Source organism: Saccopteryx bilineata, chromosome X (genome assembly GCF_036850765.1).
Source record: "Saccopteryx bilineata isolate mSacBil1 chromosome X, mSacBil1_pri_phased_curated, whole genome shotgun sequence".
NCBI lineage: Eukaryota > Metazoa > Chordata > Mammalia > Chiroptera > Emballonuridae > Saccopteryx > Saccopteryx bilineata.
Genome location: NC_089502.1, coordinates 103920496 through 103939501, shown reverse-complemented (window position 1 = coordinate 103939501; position 19006 = coordinate 103920496). Strand labels below are relative to the sequence as shown.

Below are 19006 nucleotides of genomic sequence, written 5' to 3'. Positions count from 1 at the left end.
GGAAGTGCGACTGGGGCCAGATAAATGGCCTCAGGGGGCCATAGTTTGGGGACACCTGTACTGTAAAGGTACCGCTGTACCATGCTCTTTTGATTACTGTGGCTTTGTAACTGTTTGAAATCAGGAAGTGTGATGCCTACCTTTAGCTTTGTTCTTTCTCAGAATTGCTTTCTATCTCTGAAAAATGTCATAAATTTTTATAGTGATTACATTGAATCATAATAATCATAGTATGGACAGCCATGGGTAATATGGACAAAGTATTTTGCTGGTTTGATACATTATAAATGCGCTTATTTTCTTTTTTCTTTTTCACATAGCTCATTGTTAGTGTATAGATCAGGGGTCTCAAACTCGCGGCCCGCAGACTAATCCACGAAGTTCAAAATATTTTGGATAAAATTAAGTAAGCCCGTGGATCAGTCTGCGGGCCGCACAAAATTGTTCGGCGGGCCGCGAGTTTGAGACCCCTGGTATAGATATATGACTGATGATTGTGTATTGATTTTGTATCCTGCAACTTGACTGAATTTATTAGTTCTAACAGTTTTGGTAGAGTCTTTAGGGCTTTATATGCATGATCATATCATTTGCAGACAGACAGTTTTACTTAATTCCTTTCCACAGTAGATGCTTTCTTTTTTTTTTTTTTTTTTTTTTTTTGCCTAATTACTCTGGCTACTTCTAATACTATGTTGAATAGGAGTGATAAGAGTGGGTATCTTTGTCTTATTCCTAATCTTAGAGGGAAAGCTTTCATCCTTTCACTGTTAAATATGATATCAGTTGTAGACTTGTCATACGTGGCTTTAATTATGTTGGTGTGTGTCATTTTTACACACACCCCTTTTTTAGTTTTTATCATGAAACCATATTGAATTTTGTTAAATGCCTTCTACATATCTGTTGGGATGATCACGATTTTTGTCACTCATTCAAATGTGGTGTGTATCACGTTTAGTGATTTGCTTATGTTGAATTATCCCTGCATTTCAGGGACAAATCCTACTTGATCATGGTGTGTGATTCTTTAAATTTCCTGTTTAATTCAGTTTGCTAGTTTGTTTTGATGATTGTTTTTACATCTTGTGTTCATCACGATGTTGTCTTATAGTTTTCTTGTAGTATCCTTTCTAGCTTTGGTATCATAGTAATTCTGGCCTCATAAAATGAGCTTAAAAGTATTTCCTCCTCTTCAGTGTTTTGGTAAGAACTTGAAAAGACTTGGTATTAATTCTTCTGTAAATGTGTGGTACAATTCTCTAGGAAAACTATCTGGTCCAGTGCTTTTCTTTGTTGGGTGTATTTTGTTGACTGATTCAATCTCCTTGTTATTGGTTTATTTATAATTTTCTGTTTCTTCATGATTTAGTCTTGGCAGGTTGTATGTTTCTTGGAATTTATCCAGTTCTAGTTTGCTGGCATTTTGTTACCCAATTTGTGAGCAATTTATTTATAGTTGTCTCTTAGAAACTTTTGTATCTCTTTGATATCAGTTGTAATATCTTCTCGTTTCTCATTTTATTTGACTTTATTCTTTTTTTCTTAGTCTAGCTAATTTTACCTATTTTATCTCCCCCCCCCCCAAAAAAAAAAAAAAAAACCCGCTCTTACTTTCATTGATCTTTTCTGCTTTTATGGTCTATTTCATTTATTTCTGCTCTGATCTTTGTTGTTTTATAACTTCTAACTTTGTTCTTTGATCTTTTTCTAGTTCCTTGATATGTAGAGTTGGGTTGTTTATTTGAAGTCTTTCTTGTTTGTTAATGTAGGCATTTATTCCTGTAAAATTTCTCTTAGAATTGCTTTTGGTGCATCCTATACATTTGGTATGTCGTATTTCCATTTTCATTTGTCTCAAGATGTCTTTTAAGTTCCCTTTTGATTTTTTCCTTAGACCCATTGATTATTTAAGAATGTATTGTTTAATTTACACATTTGAATTTTCCAATTTTTCTGGTTTTATAACATTGTGATTAGGAAAGGTACTTTGTGTGTTTTGGTCTTCTTAAACTACCTGAGACTTGATTTGTGACCTATCACATAATGTATCCAGGGAAATGTTCCATGTGCATTTGAGAAGGGTGTGTATTCTGCTCCTGCTGGATGAAATATTCTGTATATGCCTCATAGGTCCATTGGTGTAAAATATTGTTCATGTCTTCTGTTTCCTTACTGATTTTCTGTCCGCTCAATTTATCCATTGTTGAAAGTTGAGGTGGCCAGTGGCTCAGTGGATAGAGCATAAACCTGGAATATGGATGTCCCATGTTCAATTCTCAGTCAGAGCACACAGGAGAAGCAACCATCTGCTTCTCTTCCCTCCCTCTTTCCCCTTCTCTTCCTCTTCCCCTCCCGCAGCCAGTGGCTCAATTTGTTCGAGTGTGGCCCCCAGGCACTAAGGATAGCTGGATTGATCTGAGTGCTTTGGCCTCAGGAGCTAAATAAAAATAGCACTGTACTGGGGCATTGGCCTCAGAGAGAGTTGTTGGGTAGCTCCCCATCAGGGCGCATTAGGAGTCTGCCTCACTATCTCCTCTCCTCTTACCTTAAAAAAAATACTTTAGGAAGTTGAAGTGTCGACATTCCCCACTATTGTATTATCTGTTTCTTTATTGAAATCTGTTAGTATTTGCCTGATAATATTTAGGAGTTCCACTGTTGGCTGCATACATATTTGCAATTGTTATAAGCTTGTGATGAATTGACCCTTTTATCATTGAAATAATGATACTTTGTTGTTACAGCTGTTGGTTAAAAGTCTATTTTGTCTAAGTGTAGCTACCCCTGATCTCTGTTTCCACTTGCATAGAATGTCATTTTCCATCAGTTTCCATCTGAATCAATTTTATAATTCTTTTTCTATGTGTGGTCATTACTTTGACATGTATGTGTCCTTAAAGTGGAAATATTGTAATTTGCTTGTAGGCAGCATATAGTTTGGTCTTGTTTTTTTATCCATCCAATCACTATGCCTTTTGACTGGAAAGTCAACTCATCTACATTTAGAGTAATTATTGATTGGCATGGCCTTAGTAATGCCATCTTATTAATAGTTTTGTAGCTGTTTTGTAGTTCCCTTGTCCTTTTTTCCTGCCTTTCTAAGTGAATTGATGGTTTTACATAGTAATAAGCTTTTTTTTTTTAATGAGAGAGAGAGGGACAGCAGGGACAGACAGGAAGGGAGAGAGGAGAGGTATCAGTTCTTTGTTTTGTACCTTAGTTGTTCATTGATTGCTTTCTCATAGATTTTCCTTGACCTGGGAGAGGATGGTGCCCCAATTGGAGCCAGTGACCCCTTGCCATTACTCCTCAGTGTCCCAGGCTGATACTCCATTCACTGCTCCACTGCCTGGTCAAGCTATAGCAGGGGTCAGGAACCTATGGCTCGCAAGCCAGATGTGGCTCTTTTGATGACTGTATCTGGCTCGCAGACAAATCTTTAATAAAAAAAAATGTTAAAAATATAAAACATTCTCATATATTACAATCCATTTCCTACCACTCATGTTCATGGTTGTGGGTGGCTGGAGCCAATCACAGCTGTCCTCCGGGATAACACCAAATTTTTATTGGATAATGCATAACGTACACAGGTCATTGTATGGCTCTCACGGAATTACATTTTGAAATATGTGGTGTTCATGGCTCTCTCAGCCAAAAAGGTTCCTGACCCCTGAGCTATAGTAACATGCTTTATTTCCCTTCTCTTTATCTTTTGTGCATGTAATCTAGGTTTTTGCTTTGTGATTACCATGAGCCATAAAAGAAACTGTTATATCTATAACAACTTAGTTTTGATTACATACAAAACTCTACCCTCTCAATATACTTATTCTCCATTTTATGTTTCTGGTGTCATAATTCTTTTTTCATTGTGAATTTATTAACATATTTTAACTCTTATTATTTTTAATTCTTTTGTCCTTTCACTTTTATTACCCATGGTTGATTGTTTAAGGCATGGGCTTCTCCAACAGCTGAGTGTGGGTATAGCCAGTTTACAGGCCAGTGCAGGTTCCACAGCTCGGACCACCCTGGTTCTTCTGGCATATGAAGCTGGATTCCATAGCTTATACAAAGGCACTTTTGTTTAGATAGATGCCAAATTGTTGTGGTGGTAGGGAGCAAGAAGCATCTTTTTTTTTGTTTGTTTGTATTTTTCTGAAGTGAGAAGTGGTGAGGCAGACAGACTCCTGCATGCAACCAACTGGGATCCCCCCAGCATACCCACCAGGGGGCGATGCTCTGCCTGTCTGAGCCATTGTTCTGATGCTACCGGAACCATTCTAGCACCTGAGGCAGAGGCCACGGAGCCATCCTCAGTGCCCTAGCCAACTTTGCTCCAATGAAGCCTTGATTGCGGAGGGGGAAGGGGAAGAGGAAGAGAGAGACAGGGAGAAAGCAGAGGAGGAAGGGTAGAGAAACAGCTGGGTACTTCTCCTGTATGCCTTGGCCAGGAATTGAACCTGGGGCTTCCACAGGCCGGGCCAACGCTCTACTGCTGAGCCAATTGGCCAGGGCCAAGAAACATCTTAATTAGCCATCTTGCTTATGTTTCTTCGTGTTACTATAATTTATTTTTTTACTATTATAATGTGGTCACTCAGAAAATCTGATTCTCAGCCTTTCCCAGAGTTTGTTGTTTGTTTGGACTTTTTCTGAATGATTTTATAATTCTTTTGCACATGTGTGTGTGTGTGTGTGTGTGTGGTTATTGAAGTCTCTGTTCTATTAGCTTAGTGGTCAGCTAGTGATTTGCCTTAAACATCTAAAACCAAAAAAAATTTTCCGGGGCCCTGGCCGGTTGGCTCAGCGGTAGAGCGTCGGCCTAGCGTGCGGAGGACCCGGGTTCGATTCCCGGCCAGGGCACATAGGAGAAGCGCCCATTTGCTTCTCCACCCCTCCGCCGCGCTTTCCTCTCTGTCTCTCTCTTCCCCTCCCGCAGCCAAGGCTCCATTGGAGCAAAGATGGCCCGGGCGCTGGGCATGGCTCCTTGGCCTCTGCCCCAGGCGCTAGAGTGGCTCTGGTCGCAACATGGCGACGCCCAGGATGGGCAGAGCATCGCCCCCTGGTGCGCAGAGCGTCGCCCCCTGGTGGGCGTGCCGGGTGGATCCCGGTCGGGCGCATGCGGGAGTTTGTCTGACTGTCTCTCCCTGTTTCCAGCTTCAGAAAAATGAAAGAAAAAAAAAAAATTTCCAGTTTTTTGCAGGGGGTTCTCTATGTATTTTGATGTCTTCAATGTTAATACTCAGTATCTTTAATACTGGACTACAAGTTTACAACTCTGCCATAGTGTTCACTCATGGCTCATGCAGAACCTGGTGGTCAGCCAGAGATGTTTGAATGTGGACCTTCTCAGATCTTTTCTGGGAATGTGCCTAGTCTTGGCCTTCCAGATTTCCAGGAATTCAAATCCCTAATTCCCCAAAGTGTTTCACTCCCCAGATTTTCTTCTGAAGCTTTCAGTTTCTTATTTATCCCAATTCTATGTCTTGCAAGGACTAATGCATTATTCTTGAATATTTTCAACAAATGCCCAGTTCACCCTTGGAAGAGTTCCATATTAGGCAAAAAAACAAAAAATGATTGTTAGGTCAAATAAACGCTTTTAAAAATGCAAGCTAGCTATTAAGAAAGATCATATGGCTGTAATTTTGGGTTGGAAGTCAATAATGGTGTACAGTTGAGCCATTCCTCTCCCATTACTGTAGGGACTTGTACTTGTTAATGCGTTCTTAGACTTTGTGGCAGCAGAAGTTACAATAGTGGTGAGTAATGCAGAATCTTCTGCTTTGCAACTTGCCTCATGTCCAAAATTGAGGAACTGGAGCATGTGATTTTACCCTTGTGAGGGAAGTGAGCAGGCTGAGTACAATATTGAAGGCCTGATGGGACATGATATACCTGTCAGCAAGCATGACAGCAGGCATGTAGAATGCAATTGCTTGCAATAGCCGCTTATGTTCTACCCAGAAACATCCTCACAGGACAGTGAAATTAATCTCATGGGAGAAATTACTTTTAGGCAGACCATCTTGCCTTGCTTTTATTTGCTCCCTGTTTTCATTTGACTTTCACATTATCTGTCTTTTCAACACTGTGTTCCAGACAGCCACATATTCTTTAAATATTTTATATACAAGGCTACCTTAAGCACTGTTTGAACACTGTCTTTTTCATTTTCCAAGAGCTGGGGTGGAAAGGAGAATGGCTTCGGACTTGCAGAATGTTGCAGAGACTTGCATATGATGGTAAGTCACTCTTTGGGATGTGGGTGTCTTTTGGCAGAGCTGTGTATGATCTCTTTTTGAGCCTTACTTTACAATGAATAAATGGTATATAAACTTGCCACTTCACATCAGGATTTTTGAGGAATCTAAGATCAATTGAGACATAGTACACCTTGTCTGCAAATGCTTGAGCTCTAAATGTACTGGCAGTAGATGAAGAAGCTCAGAAGCAAAGTGGATGTTCATAGCCAGCTCTCGAGCTGCATTGGGTGAATCAGCTTGAAACTGATGAAAATATCAGAAAGTGCATTTGCTTGCATTCTCTCACTGGAGCTGTCAGGAACTCTTGACAGTATGGCATAGTTTCAGAATGGCTAAAGAATAGTTCCACCATTACGGTGAAGAACTGAAAATGTTCTGTGTGCTTTTCATGTTTCCCCTCATGCACTGGCCTTCTTAAACCTTTTACTCATGCTTAGGTTAGGAGTTCAGGCCATCTCTCCTCTGCTTTGATATGTTACTGTGGAACCACAAGGCACAACTGGTTTTGTTAGAACAATTCTGTGCCAAGAAGCAACTATTATTTTTCAGCAGATGTATTTCTTTTGTCAGTTTGTCATGTATAGGACAATGGCTGTGATGAAATTGAGTGAATTTTAGCAAGCCTTTTTTCCTCTGGCAGAAGCTTTTTTCTGGTCACAGAAAATGACAAATTAGGACAAATTACTTTCCCATCCTAGCTGGTTTACTTTATTAAGTGTGCATTATATTAATGGATATTGGATAATATGGGAGGTGAGTGTTGTCTGTTTAATAATCGAAGCTACATAAATCTTAAAAGGGTATTTAGTTTGGAGTTTTCATCTTGAAGTTTAGTTGGTTAATTCTGAGCCTCCTTATGTATAAGAAACATGGTGTTTTACCTGTTTTGGTCCCAGCTTGTGTTAAGAAATCACACATCTTTTTATTTATTGATACTGTGTATTTGGCATGTTATGAGACTTTGAAAAATATCTGTACTTTAAAAGGAAGTAATATATAGACATGTTAAAAATTCTAAGAGCATAAATGGGTATACAATAATTCTCCATCCCCAGAGGCAACCACTGCCACTGGTTTATTTCAAGGATCAAGGATACATTTTAATGGGCGTGTGATTGCAGTCTTACTTTGTTTTTCATGTTGCTTTTCTAGAGTTAAAGAGGATTTGTTGTCAGGTTCTGGATTATATTGAGTTGGTATCTGTGTGTGCAGAAAAGCAGGTTTGGAAGGGAGTTTATGAAGAATTGTGAAGGTGTACCTGTGAGGCATACTTTGAATAAAATATTTCAGAAGGCGATGATACAACACTAAGATTTCCATAAGAATTTTTCCCCCATTCTCGAGCTGGTGCCTAGACCCTTGTACTTGTCTTTATCTTTTATTGGATTTTTATTCATTACTGCTTAGCAGACTTGTCCCTCTTAGCTACAGTCCAAATTGATTTCTTGAAAGAAAGGGCAACTGGGTAAATAAGAAATATGAAATTTTGGAGCTCTGGGCTCCATCATCCTGATTCTGTATTGTTAAAAAACATCTGAGCTCTGCTAAGACAAGGAATGACAGCACTGTAGCTGCTGACTACATTGCTCATTCTGCTACCACAATAAGTTGCACAATGGCTAGGACTTTGAGGGAAGATTTGGGAGATGGTATCTGATACTTTCATGTGCTTTATACACAGAAATACCCACCCAGTGCAACTACACTACACTTTGAATTCTATGCAGACCCTGGGGCCGAGGTCAAAATCGAGAAAAGGGTGAGTCTCAATCAGACTTGTTCTGATAGAGTCTATGATCTGTAACTGGGGTTGACTTTTCTAGAACTCCTCAGTTAAATGAGGGAATGGTATCGAGTTACATTGCTGCCTTCCCAAGCTAAACATTCTCAAGAATAAGTGTTCATCATATGCCCAGCTCTGATAGGTTTGGATCTTAACATTGGAGCTGCTAAAAGCAGGACTCCTTATATGGGGCACTTCTATAACTTGTATATTTTTCTCAGTCTCAGTTCCAACATGCAGTGTAGCAGTCTGGATAGTGATGGCTCGACTTTCTCTACTTAAGCCAGCCTTCAAGAAATCTATATATTGTTTACCAGGGTCCTGCTTCAATTATCTGGTCATTCCAATTCTTTGAGGAGATACTAAAATTCATTTTAGTTTAGAAGTGGCCTAGTGAATAAGATATTTTTTCATTTGCCTACTATATATATAATAAGAATAAATAAACTTTCTAGATTAATGGCGCCTTGAAAACAGCTCTAATGCATATTTAAAGAGAAACTATTTTCATGGATTCAGTCTTTGCTCTGAATACAAAGGCTGTGGGGATTAAGACAAAGAAGGTTTAAGGGGAACAAGGAAGTATATGAAATATGTCTGGTTATGTGCATTATATTTTTATGTTACTGGTTTCAAAGAACCTTTCCTGAGAGTAGTCTGTATATAAAATGGGTGTTTTGGGAGACTCTAAACTGTTGATTTTAAGAGCATTCAGTCAGACTTCATTCTAGGGTGACATCTTTGTTTTCAGACAGCTCTTGCAGTCTAAATGGCAGGGAAAGCTAAGGTATAATGACTCTTAACAACTCTTCTATCTTTTTAATTTCAGACAACTAGTAACACACTACATTACATTCACATAGAGCAACTTGACAAGGTAAGAGGTATCTTTGACTACTGACTATTTTCGTAACATTTGGTTTACTTTTTGTTCCTAACTATTTTATTTTCTAATGTAGATTTCAGAAAGTCCTTCTGAAATCATGGAATCTCTTACCAAAATGTACAGCATTCCTAAGGATAAGCAGGTATGATATGTTCTAAAAATATCTAAAGGGTGTAGATGTTATTCATATGGAGTAATGATATGTGCTTGACTGAGAGACACCATAGCAGAAAGAATATAATCAGACCATGGATAAATTAGCCTCTGAAAGCCTTAGTTTCCTCATTTTTTATGAGGCCAACACTTCCCTAGGTTTATATATGATAATGAGATAAGTGGTAGTAATAGTGCAACACTTTGGATACCAAAGAAGAAAACATTTAGTTGTGTTATTTTTTTCTACTCATTGTGATGTTGATAAAATACTTAATTTGGTTAATAACAATCAGAACTCTTGCCACATACCTCCAGATTGGTGCCTATCAGTTTGCTTATGTTGGGGCAATAGAATTCTGTATGGCTGTTTTCTCACTCATTTTGTCAGCTAACCTCTGAGTGGAACTGTTCTGTTTGGCACCTTACTTAACAAATAGCAACAGTAAACTATTTTATTAAATGGCTCAACAGGTATGATTTAGCCCTCAGAAAGTATAGTCACCTTTTCCGTTGATTTCCTAATTTAGGTGTCATGTCTCTACAGATGCTGTTATTTACACACATACGGCTGGCCCATGGCTTTTCTAATCACAGGAAGCGATTGCAAGCTGTTCAGGCAAGGCTGCATGCAATATCTATATTAGGTAAGAGAACACCACTGTAATTAACAGGTACCAGTTAGGCTATTTAGACTTATTTCCTTTGAACTTCATCTGTCTTTGTTGCTGTGAGGCTTATTGTAGTTACCTAGGTAGCAAGTTGAATTGTAAAATTGCCAGCATACCTGGTGTTCACCATATTCACCTTCCTAAGCTCTTTAATGTTGGATCCGAAAGAGCATAGGGTTGTTTTTGATACACTACATGGGTTCAGTCTTGATTTTGATCTGTGTTGAGTATTCAGGTAGTTACCTCCCCGGCCCTCCTCTTGCCGTTTCATCTTCCTCTTCTGTGTCCTTCAGGAATGTAATTTCAAAGTAAGTCAGAAAATATTTGTTAAGTAGTCAATACTGTACATTTTACTTTTATTATAGGATGGTAGAGTACAAAGCACACTAGTTTTGGAATCAGTCCTGTCTCTCACCCTAACTCTGCATATTACTAGCCACATGCTTATCTTCTTGGCTTTAGTTTCCTCATTTAATATTGGGACAATACTTATTTTATAAGCTGATATAAGAGTTAAACAGAAGTCTGTAATGCACCTAGTACAGGCTAGGCACCTAGAAGGTATGAAATGGTATCTGCTATTAATATTGCAAGCTCTCATTGTTATTACTCATCTGCTCTTTTAAACTAGGAGTTCCTTGAAATGGAATTCCTACTCTTCTCTTTGTGGTCATACCTAGCATCATTTCTGATGTGTTAGTGGGTGCTCAGGGAATGCTTGTTGAAAACTAAATGTTTTAACCCCACTGGTTTGCACTTCCAGAGACTGATCCAGTATTTTCTTCATGTGGAGACTCGTTGAAAGTGTATTACATGCATTCTCAAGTTTTACTCCAATGTTGTACAAGTTTCTGGCCTATTCTGCAATAGTCCATAAGTTCTGTTTACAGCTTGTGTATCCAGTGAAACAGAAGTATATATGAAGAGGCTAAAATGGAATTCTATGTCCAAAGGCCAACAGAGTTTTCATATCAAGTAGTGATGTTATTAAATAGTAACTCTTCATTCTTTCATTCCAAAAATCCTTTGTCAAGACAACCGATACCATTAATAGCAGAATGTCAGTTGGCTGGATATTTAGAGCTTATGATTATGTTTGATCCATTCCTCTAGAATTCAGTGAATCTGTCCTCCAGTGCTGGTTAGAAGGGAATCCTATCCAGAGCCAGTAGGTGCCAAAATGTTTGTCATTAGGCAGTGGCTTGACCACTGCCTTCTTGCCTAAAGTGTTTATTTCTCCTTTTGCAGTGTATTCCAATGCCTTGCAGGAGTCAGCAAACAGTATCTTGTATAATGGGTTGATAGAGGAGTTGGTAGATGTCCTTCAGATAACCGATAAGCAGCTGATGGTAAGTGTTTATTAATATTCTCTTGTATATATTAGGCTAATATGTATTTACAGGGGGTCCTTGGGTTATGACATTTCGAGTTTATGATGCTCACTCCCATAAAAACTTTTAAAAATTGAGATGTGAGTGTTTGGGCTTACACCATTAGTATCGTACTTACAGACAACGTGGGCAAACTAGCTTGATTGCGCATGGCAGAAGAATATGCAGTATTCTTTTTCCGTGGCTTAGCTGTGTTTTTATGTCCTAGATTATGATTTTACAACTGTGTTAGGATAGGTAAGTGACTTAGGCTAGGGTGTGTTTTTGACTTACACCAAATTAGGGTTTACATCACTGTCGTAAGAATAGAACTGTGTTGTAACCCAAGAACCTCCTGTATTTGCCCCTTTGTATTTCCCAATAGTTTAGAATGAACCCCAAGAGGGAATCATGGCCCTTTTACTTCTTCCTCTGGATATTTAGCTATAAAGTTAACAAATGCTGGATTTTCAGTGTTATTCTCATCAGAGTTCCATATCCACCAAGCAGTTACCAGTAGAATGACCTAAATTTTAGAGTTTTGGTTATTAGCAACTTGTTTTAGTCATTTACTTATTTAAAACACATACCATGTTTACCTTCTGTTTTCATAGGAGATTAAAGCTGCTTCTTTGCGAACATTAACATCAATTGTCCACTTGGAGAGAACTCCCAAGCTCAGCAGTATTATTGACTGTACTGGAACTGCATCCTATCATGGATTTTTGCCTGTACTTGTACGGAACTGTATCCAGGCCATGATTGGTAAATTTTGGTAGTTACTATTCTAGGCAACAAAAGGAATCCTACCCTTTGCTTGTCTTCTGTTTGTTTAACATCCTCCCAGCTTAACACCAATCTGAGCTTACTTTTTCTCTCTCTCTCCCAAACTCCTTTGTAGATCCTTCCATGGATCCTTACCCTCACCAGTTTGCCACTGCTCTCTTCTCTTTTTTATACCATCTGGCCAGCTACGATGCTGGTGGTGAAGCCTTGGTCTCCTGTGGAATGATGGAAGCCTTATTGAAGGTGCTCTACATTTTAAAACATATATGTGTGCATATGTATATATATTTGTGGGAAAGTCATCTAAGAGAGGATGTAGTGTTGGAAGTTTGAAATGCTTCACAGTGAGAGCAAATAGCGTAAGAAAGCTTAAGCAGAAAATGCTATAATTAATATTTATAGTTTAGCCTTCTAGTTGTCTCATTAACAACATCTAAGAGCAGCTGTCTCCATTATTAAGAGTTGATCATAGCCCAGATGGTGTGATTATAGGCTCCAGAACTAGTCAAGTCATTGCCACATCTTATCATGACCTTAGGCATGACACTGAAGAAAATATATATAAAGGTACTTTGTAAGTTGTTCTGGTGTGTTTATAGGATTTACTAGTTATTGAGCATCATCAGCTTTTTCTCCTATTTTATTTAACCCTGTAAAGTAATTTATGTCCCCATTACCTCAGGCACTTGAGTCCCAAAAGTGATAGAGCTATATCATTTGGCAGGCACCAAAAATCAAACAAGTGTTTTTCTTCCTATACCATTGCTGCCTCCCTGACACCGTACAGTGCATGTTTCCAAAAGATTACATTATTTGCAACTTTGCGTCTTCATTTGATTGGTTTTGCCTCTTTTTCTCTCCCTGATAGGTCATAAAGTTTCTTGGTGATGAACAGGACCAGATAACATTTGTTACCAGAGCTGTCAGAGTGGTTGACCTCATCACGAACCTGGATATGGCAGCTTTTCAATCGCATAGTGGACTTTCTATCTTCATTTATAGACTTGAGGTATTATTATACACAGCACTTTGCATAGACTTATACCCAATGTGACCTGAGCCTAGGAACTACCCTTATAATCCTAAAGAGCCATTTTATTCCTCTTCTGTTTTTTAAAACCAGTTTTGTAATTTTCATGTGACATTCTTTCATATAATTATTTTTAATCCTTCATATATATGTAAGATTTTCTTACTACTTTTCCCTTGATCATAGCATGAAGTAGATTTGTGCCGAAAAGAATGTCCCTTTGTGATCAAGCCAAAGATCCAGAGACCCAGTACTACACAAGAAGGAGAAGAAATGGAAACTGATATGGATGGTAATTAATAGTTACTAAGTCAATATTTTTGTGCTTGACATTTAGCTGTCATCCAACCCCAATTTTCATTCTCATTAATTCTAAAGTGCATAACTAACTTGTACACATTTTCAACCACAAAACATTGTTTTAAATCTCCCTCCACCCAAACGCATGGTTCATAATTGTAGTTCCAAAATTTTTTTAAAGTCTCCCAAAATAGCTTTCTTATAATTTAAGTTAATCTTACCTTGATGACCCAGGTTGTCATTACACATATCTGTTACCATGCTTATAGTAAAGTTAGTAGAATTTATAATACTTTCATTCTTAACACTAAATCTATAGCTTGCCTTTCCTCCCTTTCTTTATTCCGCGCTTAATTACCTATGTGAATTGCTGTTCCCTAGAAGCCGCTTTTTCCCAGTTTCTATCCCTAGCCTCTTGTTGAGCAAACTTGTATTTGAGCTAATGGATGAAATCCCAGGGTATTGATAAAAATGTGCCATTTAAATGATGTGGTGTAAAAGACTAAAGAATCAACTCACTGTTCATTATAAATCAGTGGTTATTAAAACTTTAGTAAGCATGGGAATAAATTGAAGTGCTTGCTGAAGATTTAGACCCTCATCTACACTGTTCATGTAATTCATTAAGTTTGCAAATGAAGAGCAGGAAATGACATGTGTTTTTTGTTTTGTTTTTTAAGTGAGAGGAGGGGAGATAGAGAGGCAGACTCCCACATGCACCCTGTCCTGGATATACCCGGCAGCCCTTGTCTGGGACCAATGCTCACAACTGAGCTATTTTTAGTGCCTGAGGTGGAGGCTCCACAGAACCATCCTCAGTGCCTGGACCGACATGCTCTAATCAGTCCAGCCATGGCTGCGGAGGGAGCGAGAGAGAGAAAAAAGAAAGAAAGGGAGGGAGGGAGGAGAGAAAGAGAAAAAGAGGAAGGGGGAGAAGGAAGCAGATGGTCGCTTCTCGTGTGTGCCCTGACTAGGAATCGAACCTGGAATTCCACACACCGGGCCGACGCTCTACTACTGAGCCACCGGCCTAGCCAAAATGTATTTTTAACAACTAATCCAGGTGATTCTGATGTATTTCTAGAGAAAATTTAATGATCAATGAAAATCAGGGTACAAAACCATGAGTTTGTGTTTCCTATAATTAAGTAGGCAGATGTATGTATATTTGTATGTGTATTAAAAAATCGAAAGAGTGTTCAAAGCACAGTGCGATAGAAATTCAGTATTTGGCATTGTTGGTTTTCTTGGCTTTGTGCATGCTAAACCTGGTATTTCTATTGATACAGTATAAAAAAAATCGGAAGAAAGTATGTCAAAATGTAACCAGTGACCATGGAGCTTTATTATATTGTATAAATTGTAAGAAGTAATTGTATATTTTATACCCTATTAATTAAAATTACTTTAGTCAAGTCTATAAAGTAAAAATGAATGCTCGTTTCCTGTTTACCATAGCTACTATTTTGGTGTTGGTTTTTTTCATTTTTTTAATGCATATTCAAGTACACACTTACATAAGTACATAGTTTTTAAAATGAGAAGATGAAATCATTAACATACTCACCACTATTCACTCAGTGTATCATAGACATCCTTTCATATAAGTATATTGAGCATTAACGTCTTAATGCTTTTGATATTTATTGTTACCCTCCCAACAAGGTCTACCTATCTACTATTAACGACCAGTAGTATATAAAATTGCATGTATTACCACCCTTTTTTCTCCCAAATTTTGTGATTGAGAAATATTGAAGGACTTCTATATGATTGTTTTTAATTTTCCTTTCTTGAATGACTAATATTGTTAAATATTTTCTATTTGTTTGTGGATAGCATACATTTTTATGTTGTGTTTTAATATCCTAATTCTCTCCCTTTGCTATATCATTCATCTCACCTTAGTGTAAAGAATTCTCATACAATGTTTCTTTTTGTGGTTGGTTACCTTTTTATTCTAACTGGTTTCTTTATCATAATCTTTACTTAAGTTGCAGATGTGACTATGGAAAATAGTCCAGGATCATCCACCTCTATGGAACATCGTCTGGATGTTGAATTAAGGTCAAGTTCCAGCAGCAGTACTGCTATCTGCCCTGGCACCCGACCTGGTATATAGATACACAATCTTTTACTCTGATTAAATAACTAGTGGAGTAAGATGCTTTGGGGGAGCTTGAGTGATATGTTTGAAGGCTTGCTTCTTAGGACTATATGTTTGCCATTCAGGTGTTTGTTTTTTCATATTTATTTTTGTAGCGTTTTATAGCTTTCTAAAGATCATACATAGATTATTTTATTACATCAGCCATGTCGGAAGATAGATAATATCTAAAACAGGAACTGAGGATCAGAAAGTTCATCTTTTCACTTTGTAATTTTTCTTTTTTTACTTTGGGCTTTTAACTTTATTATTCAGTCCTTGTTGATTTGTTTTCTAATGTTAAAGTTTAGGTAAGTGTTCTTTCCAACGTCCAGAGATCTCACTTCAAATGTCTGCTAGGTTTGCTATAGGTGGGTCTCTTAGAAATTTGTTTTATGTGCCTACTCACTGTGATCTAATGATAAGCCCAGTGTAATCCTTTCTCTCCCTTGCCAGGAGTCCAGTGTATTCCACAACGAGCAGCACTTCTCAAATCCATGTTGAATTTCCTCAAGAAGGCCATTCAAGACCCAGCTTTTTCAGATGGCATACGACATGGTATTTGATTCTAGATACTTTCTTGAAAGATATGTTTGACTGTCTCAAAGATTGGTCCTTTTCATACTTTCTAAAGCTACTCTTCTTTTTTAAGGCAGGCTTAGGAGAAGGCCATGCCATTTTGAAAAGGTTTTAGTCGTTTAGTGTCACTTTCCCCAAACCTAAGGATCATTTAGTAATTTTCACAATAATTCACCTATATATTTTTTTCCCTTTTCCAGCTTTTGACTCTGTACTCACTTCCAACTCTCTCTGTCTGTATTCTTTTATTCTTTGACTCAGTGTGAAAAGGTTATTGTATGGACAAGGAATAAATAATAGGATATGGGGAGGAGAGACAGGTAGAGGCCATTAGATTGAAATCAATACAAACTATTTACCACAGTGTGTTATATGTAATATATTGATCCATCATCCTCACCCTTTAAACTACTACTGGACTGATCATATTTTCTTTAATAATTACCTTTCTCTTAGTGATGGATGGTTCTCTGCCTACCTCCCTGAAACACATCATCAGCAATGCAGAATACTATGGCCCATCACTTTTTCTCCTAGGTAAGTGGAGTTGATATTTGATTATAGCAAGCTGGAATAAGTTGGCAGAGTTCTCTGTTTCCTATTCTTATAAGATTTTACCATATACACTTGTCCACTGGGTGATTATGTGTCTTTCTAATTGGTGATAAAATATAGAAAAGTCAGAATTCAATTTCAAATATCCATTTCTTAAATGCCAAGTATACTTCTATAAGCAGTATATTGCGAATCATTTGTAATAAATAGCAGTATTGTATATTTGGCTTTTTGTGCTGTATGTACGCTTCAAGTGTGATAAGAAATGTGTCTTTATTTGCTGGTTAGCCGTTAACCTTGGTCTGGAAAATCCAGTCAGAATTGTTTCCATTCTCAGAACTAAATGCCAACCCACAAGCTGTAGTGTGGAAAATTGTTTCACACTGTAGGAAATACAGTTTTAGATGCTTTGAGTATTTTATAGTTATTTTCAATTTGCTATTTGCACTACTTTGAATATTCCTGTTGTTCAGACCTTATTTTTATTAACTGGCATTTATTCAGTGCCATCTATATTCAGGACAATACATGTAATACATTGGCTTTTAAAATTCTTCTTAAAATTATAAAGGCATATAGTAGGAGGTGTAGAAATAGAAAAACCTTCTTGTACCAATAGCAGGCATTTTTAATACTTTGGGATGTCTGGAGAGAGTAGTTTTGATTACCGCAACTTAGATATTCCCTTGCTGAAACAATGTAAGATTTTTGTGTATTAACTTTGTAGTCTGTGATATTGCTGAAGTCACTTAGTAGTTCATAAATTGTTTTGCTTCTTTATAGTCCTTTTTTCTTTTTGTTTTGTTGTGTTAATGAATTGGCAAAGATTTCTGATGCAGGGCTAAATGGAAGTGGTGAGAATGGGCATCTTTGATTTGTTCCCAAACTTGGGGGAAAGCATTTAGTGTTGCACCATTAAGTTTGAGGTTGGCTGAAGGTTTTGTTCCTTTTTATCAGGTTGAAGAAGTGTTCCCTTGTGTTACAGTAGTTCCACCTTGATGTGGAGAGGCTCCCTTCCAAGGTTAGGTTCAGATGGCAACACTCAAAACAGTAGTCCTTTGGTATGATCCCCCAAAAAAGGTTTGTTATGCCTGTGCAGTTCCAGGTCATGGGTAGAGAAAGACGATTTTGTCTGGGAGAAAGCCCCTAACAGAGAGAGAAAAACAAGTGCACAGGCTTTTTTTTTTTTTTAAGGGGAGGTTTAAACGATGCCATAAGAGGACATAAGTACTTGTGGGTTTGGGATAGAGAGAAGGTAAGCCCTCTCAGGATAATGTAGGAAGAAGGAAATGAAACTGAGAACTAAAACAAATGTCAGTGGAGGTCAAAATGCCTTCTCTAGATTCTTAGCATAGCAACCTCCCAGGTTTCTTATTTTAAAAATTTGTACTTGAGAGAGAGACTAAATTTGCAAAGCCAACCCAAAATAATTAATCCAGCAATTATTTTAGGTCCATAAATAATACATAGAGCCTTTTACCCCGCACAGGAGATGACCTGAAAAAGAAATTAAGGAGGGTGGGGGTCTGAAAATCTCTGGATATTTTCTTAATAAAATTGACTGTTTTGGTTTGTTGACCTATTCTGTAATCTTTCCCTCATTCTTGCCTCACATATAGCAGGAGGTCCTCTCTAAGGCACGAGCTCCACTTTGATATACTAGTTGCTAGTTTAGTGTCAATCTTTTGTCATCTATCAGAACAACTAGACTGCTTTGTCTCTTGTTAAGGGCTCTTCTAAGGCCTGAGCAGTTTGGTTTATGTGATCAGCCAGAGTTACCTGGGTAAGCTCTATGAAGTGAGTCTCATACAGAATTGAAAATAACTAAACTTGGGCCTGTTGTACCAGAGATGGTGATGAGACCCAGTGTAATAGGTAAAATGATAGCCCAGTGCTCCCTTTTGTGGTAAGACTTGATGAAAGAACTAGACTTGCTAGTTGGATCTCGAGTACCCTGGGTATTAACTATCCATAGGAAAGAGGTCAGGCTTTGAAGGGAGCAGTTGGTGGAGTAGAGTGTATGACCTTGACAAACAGGAGTTGTGTCATAGGAGAACTAGTAGTTCAAGTAGGTTGGAGGGTGGAGCTTCTACTGGCCAAATTATATCAGGTTGAACAGGCGAGGTCAAAATAGTCTCAAACAGTCTCAGTTCAGACTCTAAATTGGTGCAAGAGGCTAGAAAGGGCATGAGGGCAATTTAGTAAGGAAGCACATGATGAGGTTGTGATGACCTAATCTCTTCAGGTCTACTTTTGCTGTGTTTCTCTGGTGCTAACTATTGTGATTATTGTAGACTGTTAACTAGAGAAGATGACAAGTAGTCAATGTGAATATTGAACACATCCAGCGAGGCACGTTATTTGTATAAGTGGTAGCCTGAGCTAGTGCACCTGATATCATTACTGGAGAATTAGTGCTCAGATGACATTTTCTGTTACAATTACGTAAACATTGTCCATCAGGTTGAGAAA

General features: G+C 38.0%; 1 protein-coding gene and 1 pseudogene across 12 annotated transcripts in view; both read left to right on the top strand.

Moving 5' to 3' along the window:
* Positions 1-19006, top strand: part of HUWE1 (HECT, UBA and WWE domain containing E3 ubiquitin protein ligase 1) — a 179513-nt gene that overhangs the window by 59932 nt on the left and 100575 nt on the right. For 10 of the 12 annotated variants that reach the window (XM_066249119.1, XM_066249123.1, XM_066249129.1 and 7 more), the window contains 13 exons: positions 6192-6254; positions 7957-8034; positions 8888-8935; positions 9018-9086; positions 9645-9744; positions 11017-11117; positions 11753-11903; positions 12040-12167; positions 12793-12933; positions 13141-13246; positions 15249-15368; positions 15857-15958; positions 16436-16516. In XM_066249119.1, the coding sequence (XP_066105216.1) occupies positions 6192-6254; positions 7957-8034; positions 8888-8935; positions 9018-9086; positions 9645-9744; positions 11017-11117; positions 11753-11903; positions 12040-12167; positions 12793-12933; positions 13141-13246; positions 15249-15368; positions 15857-15958; positions 16436-16516 (1288 nt within the window). The remainder of the gene's footprint in view (positions 1-6191; positions 6255-7956; positions 8035-8887; positions 8936-9017; positions 9087-9644; positions 9745-11016; positions 11118-11752; positions 11904-12039; positions 12168-12792; positions 12934-13140; positions 13247-15248; positions 15369-15856; positions 15959-16435; positions 16517-19006) is intronic. The other 2 variants (XM_066249122.1, XM_066249128.1) reach the window with 2 other exon arrangements.
* LOC136318007 (small nucleolar RNA SNORA8) lies at positions 14458-14545 on the top strand (annotated as a pseudogene).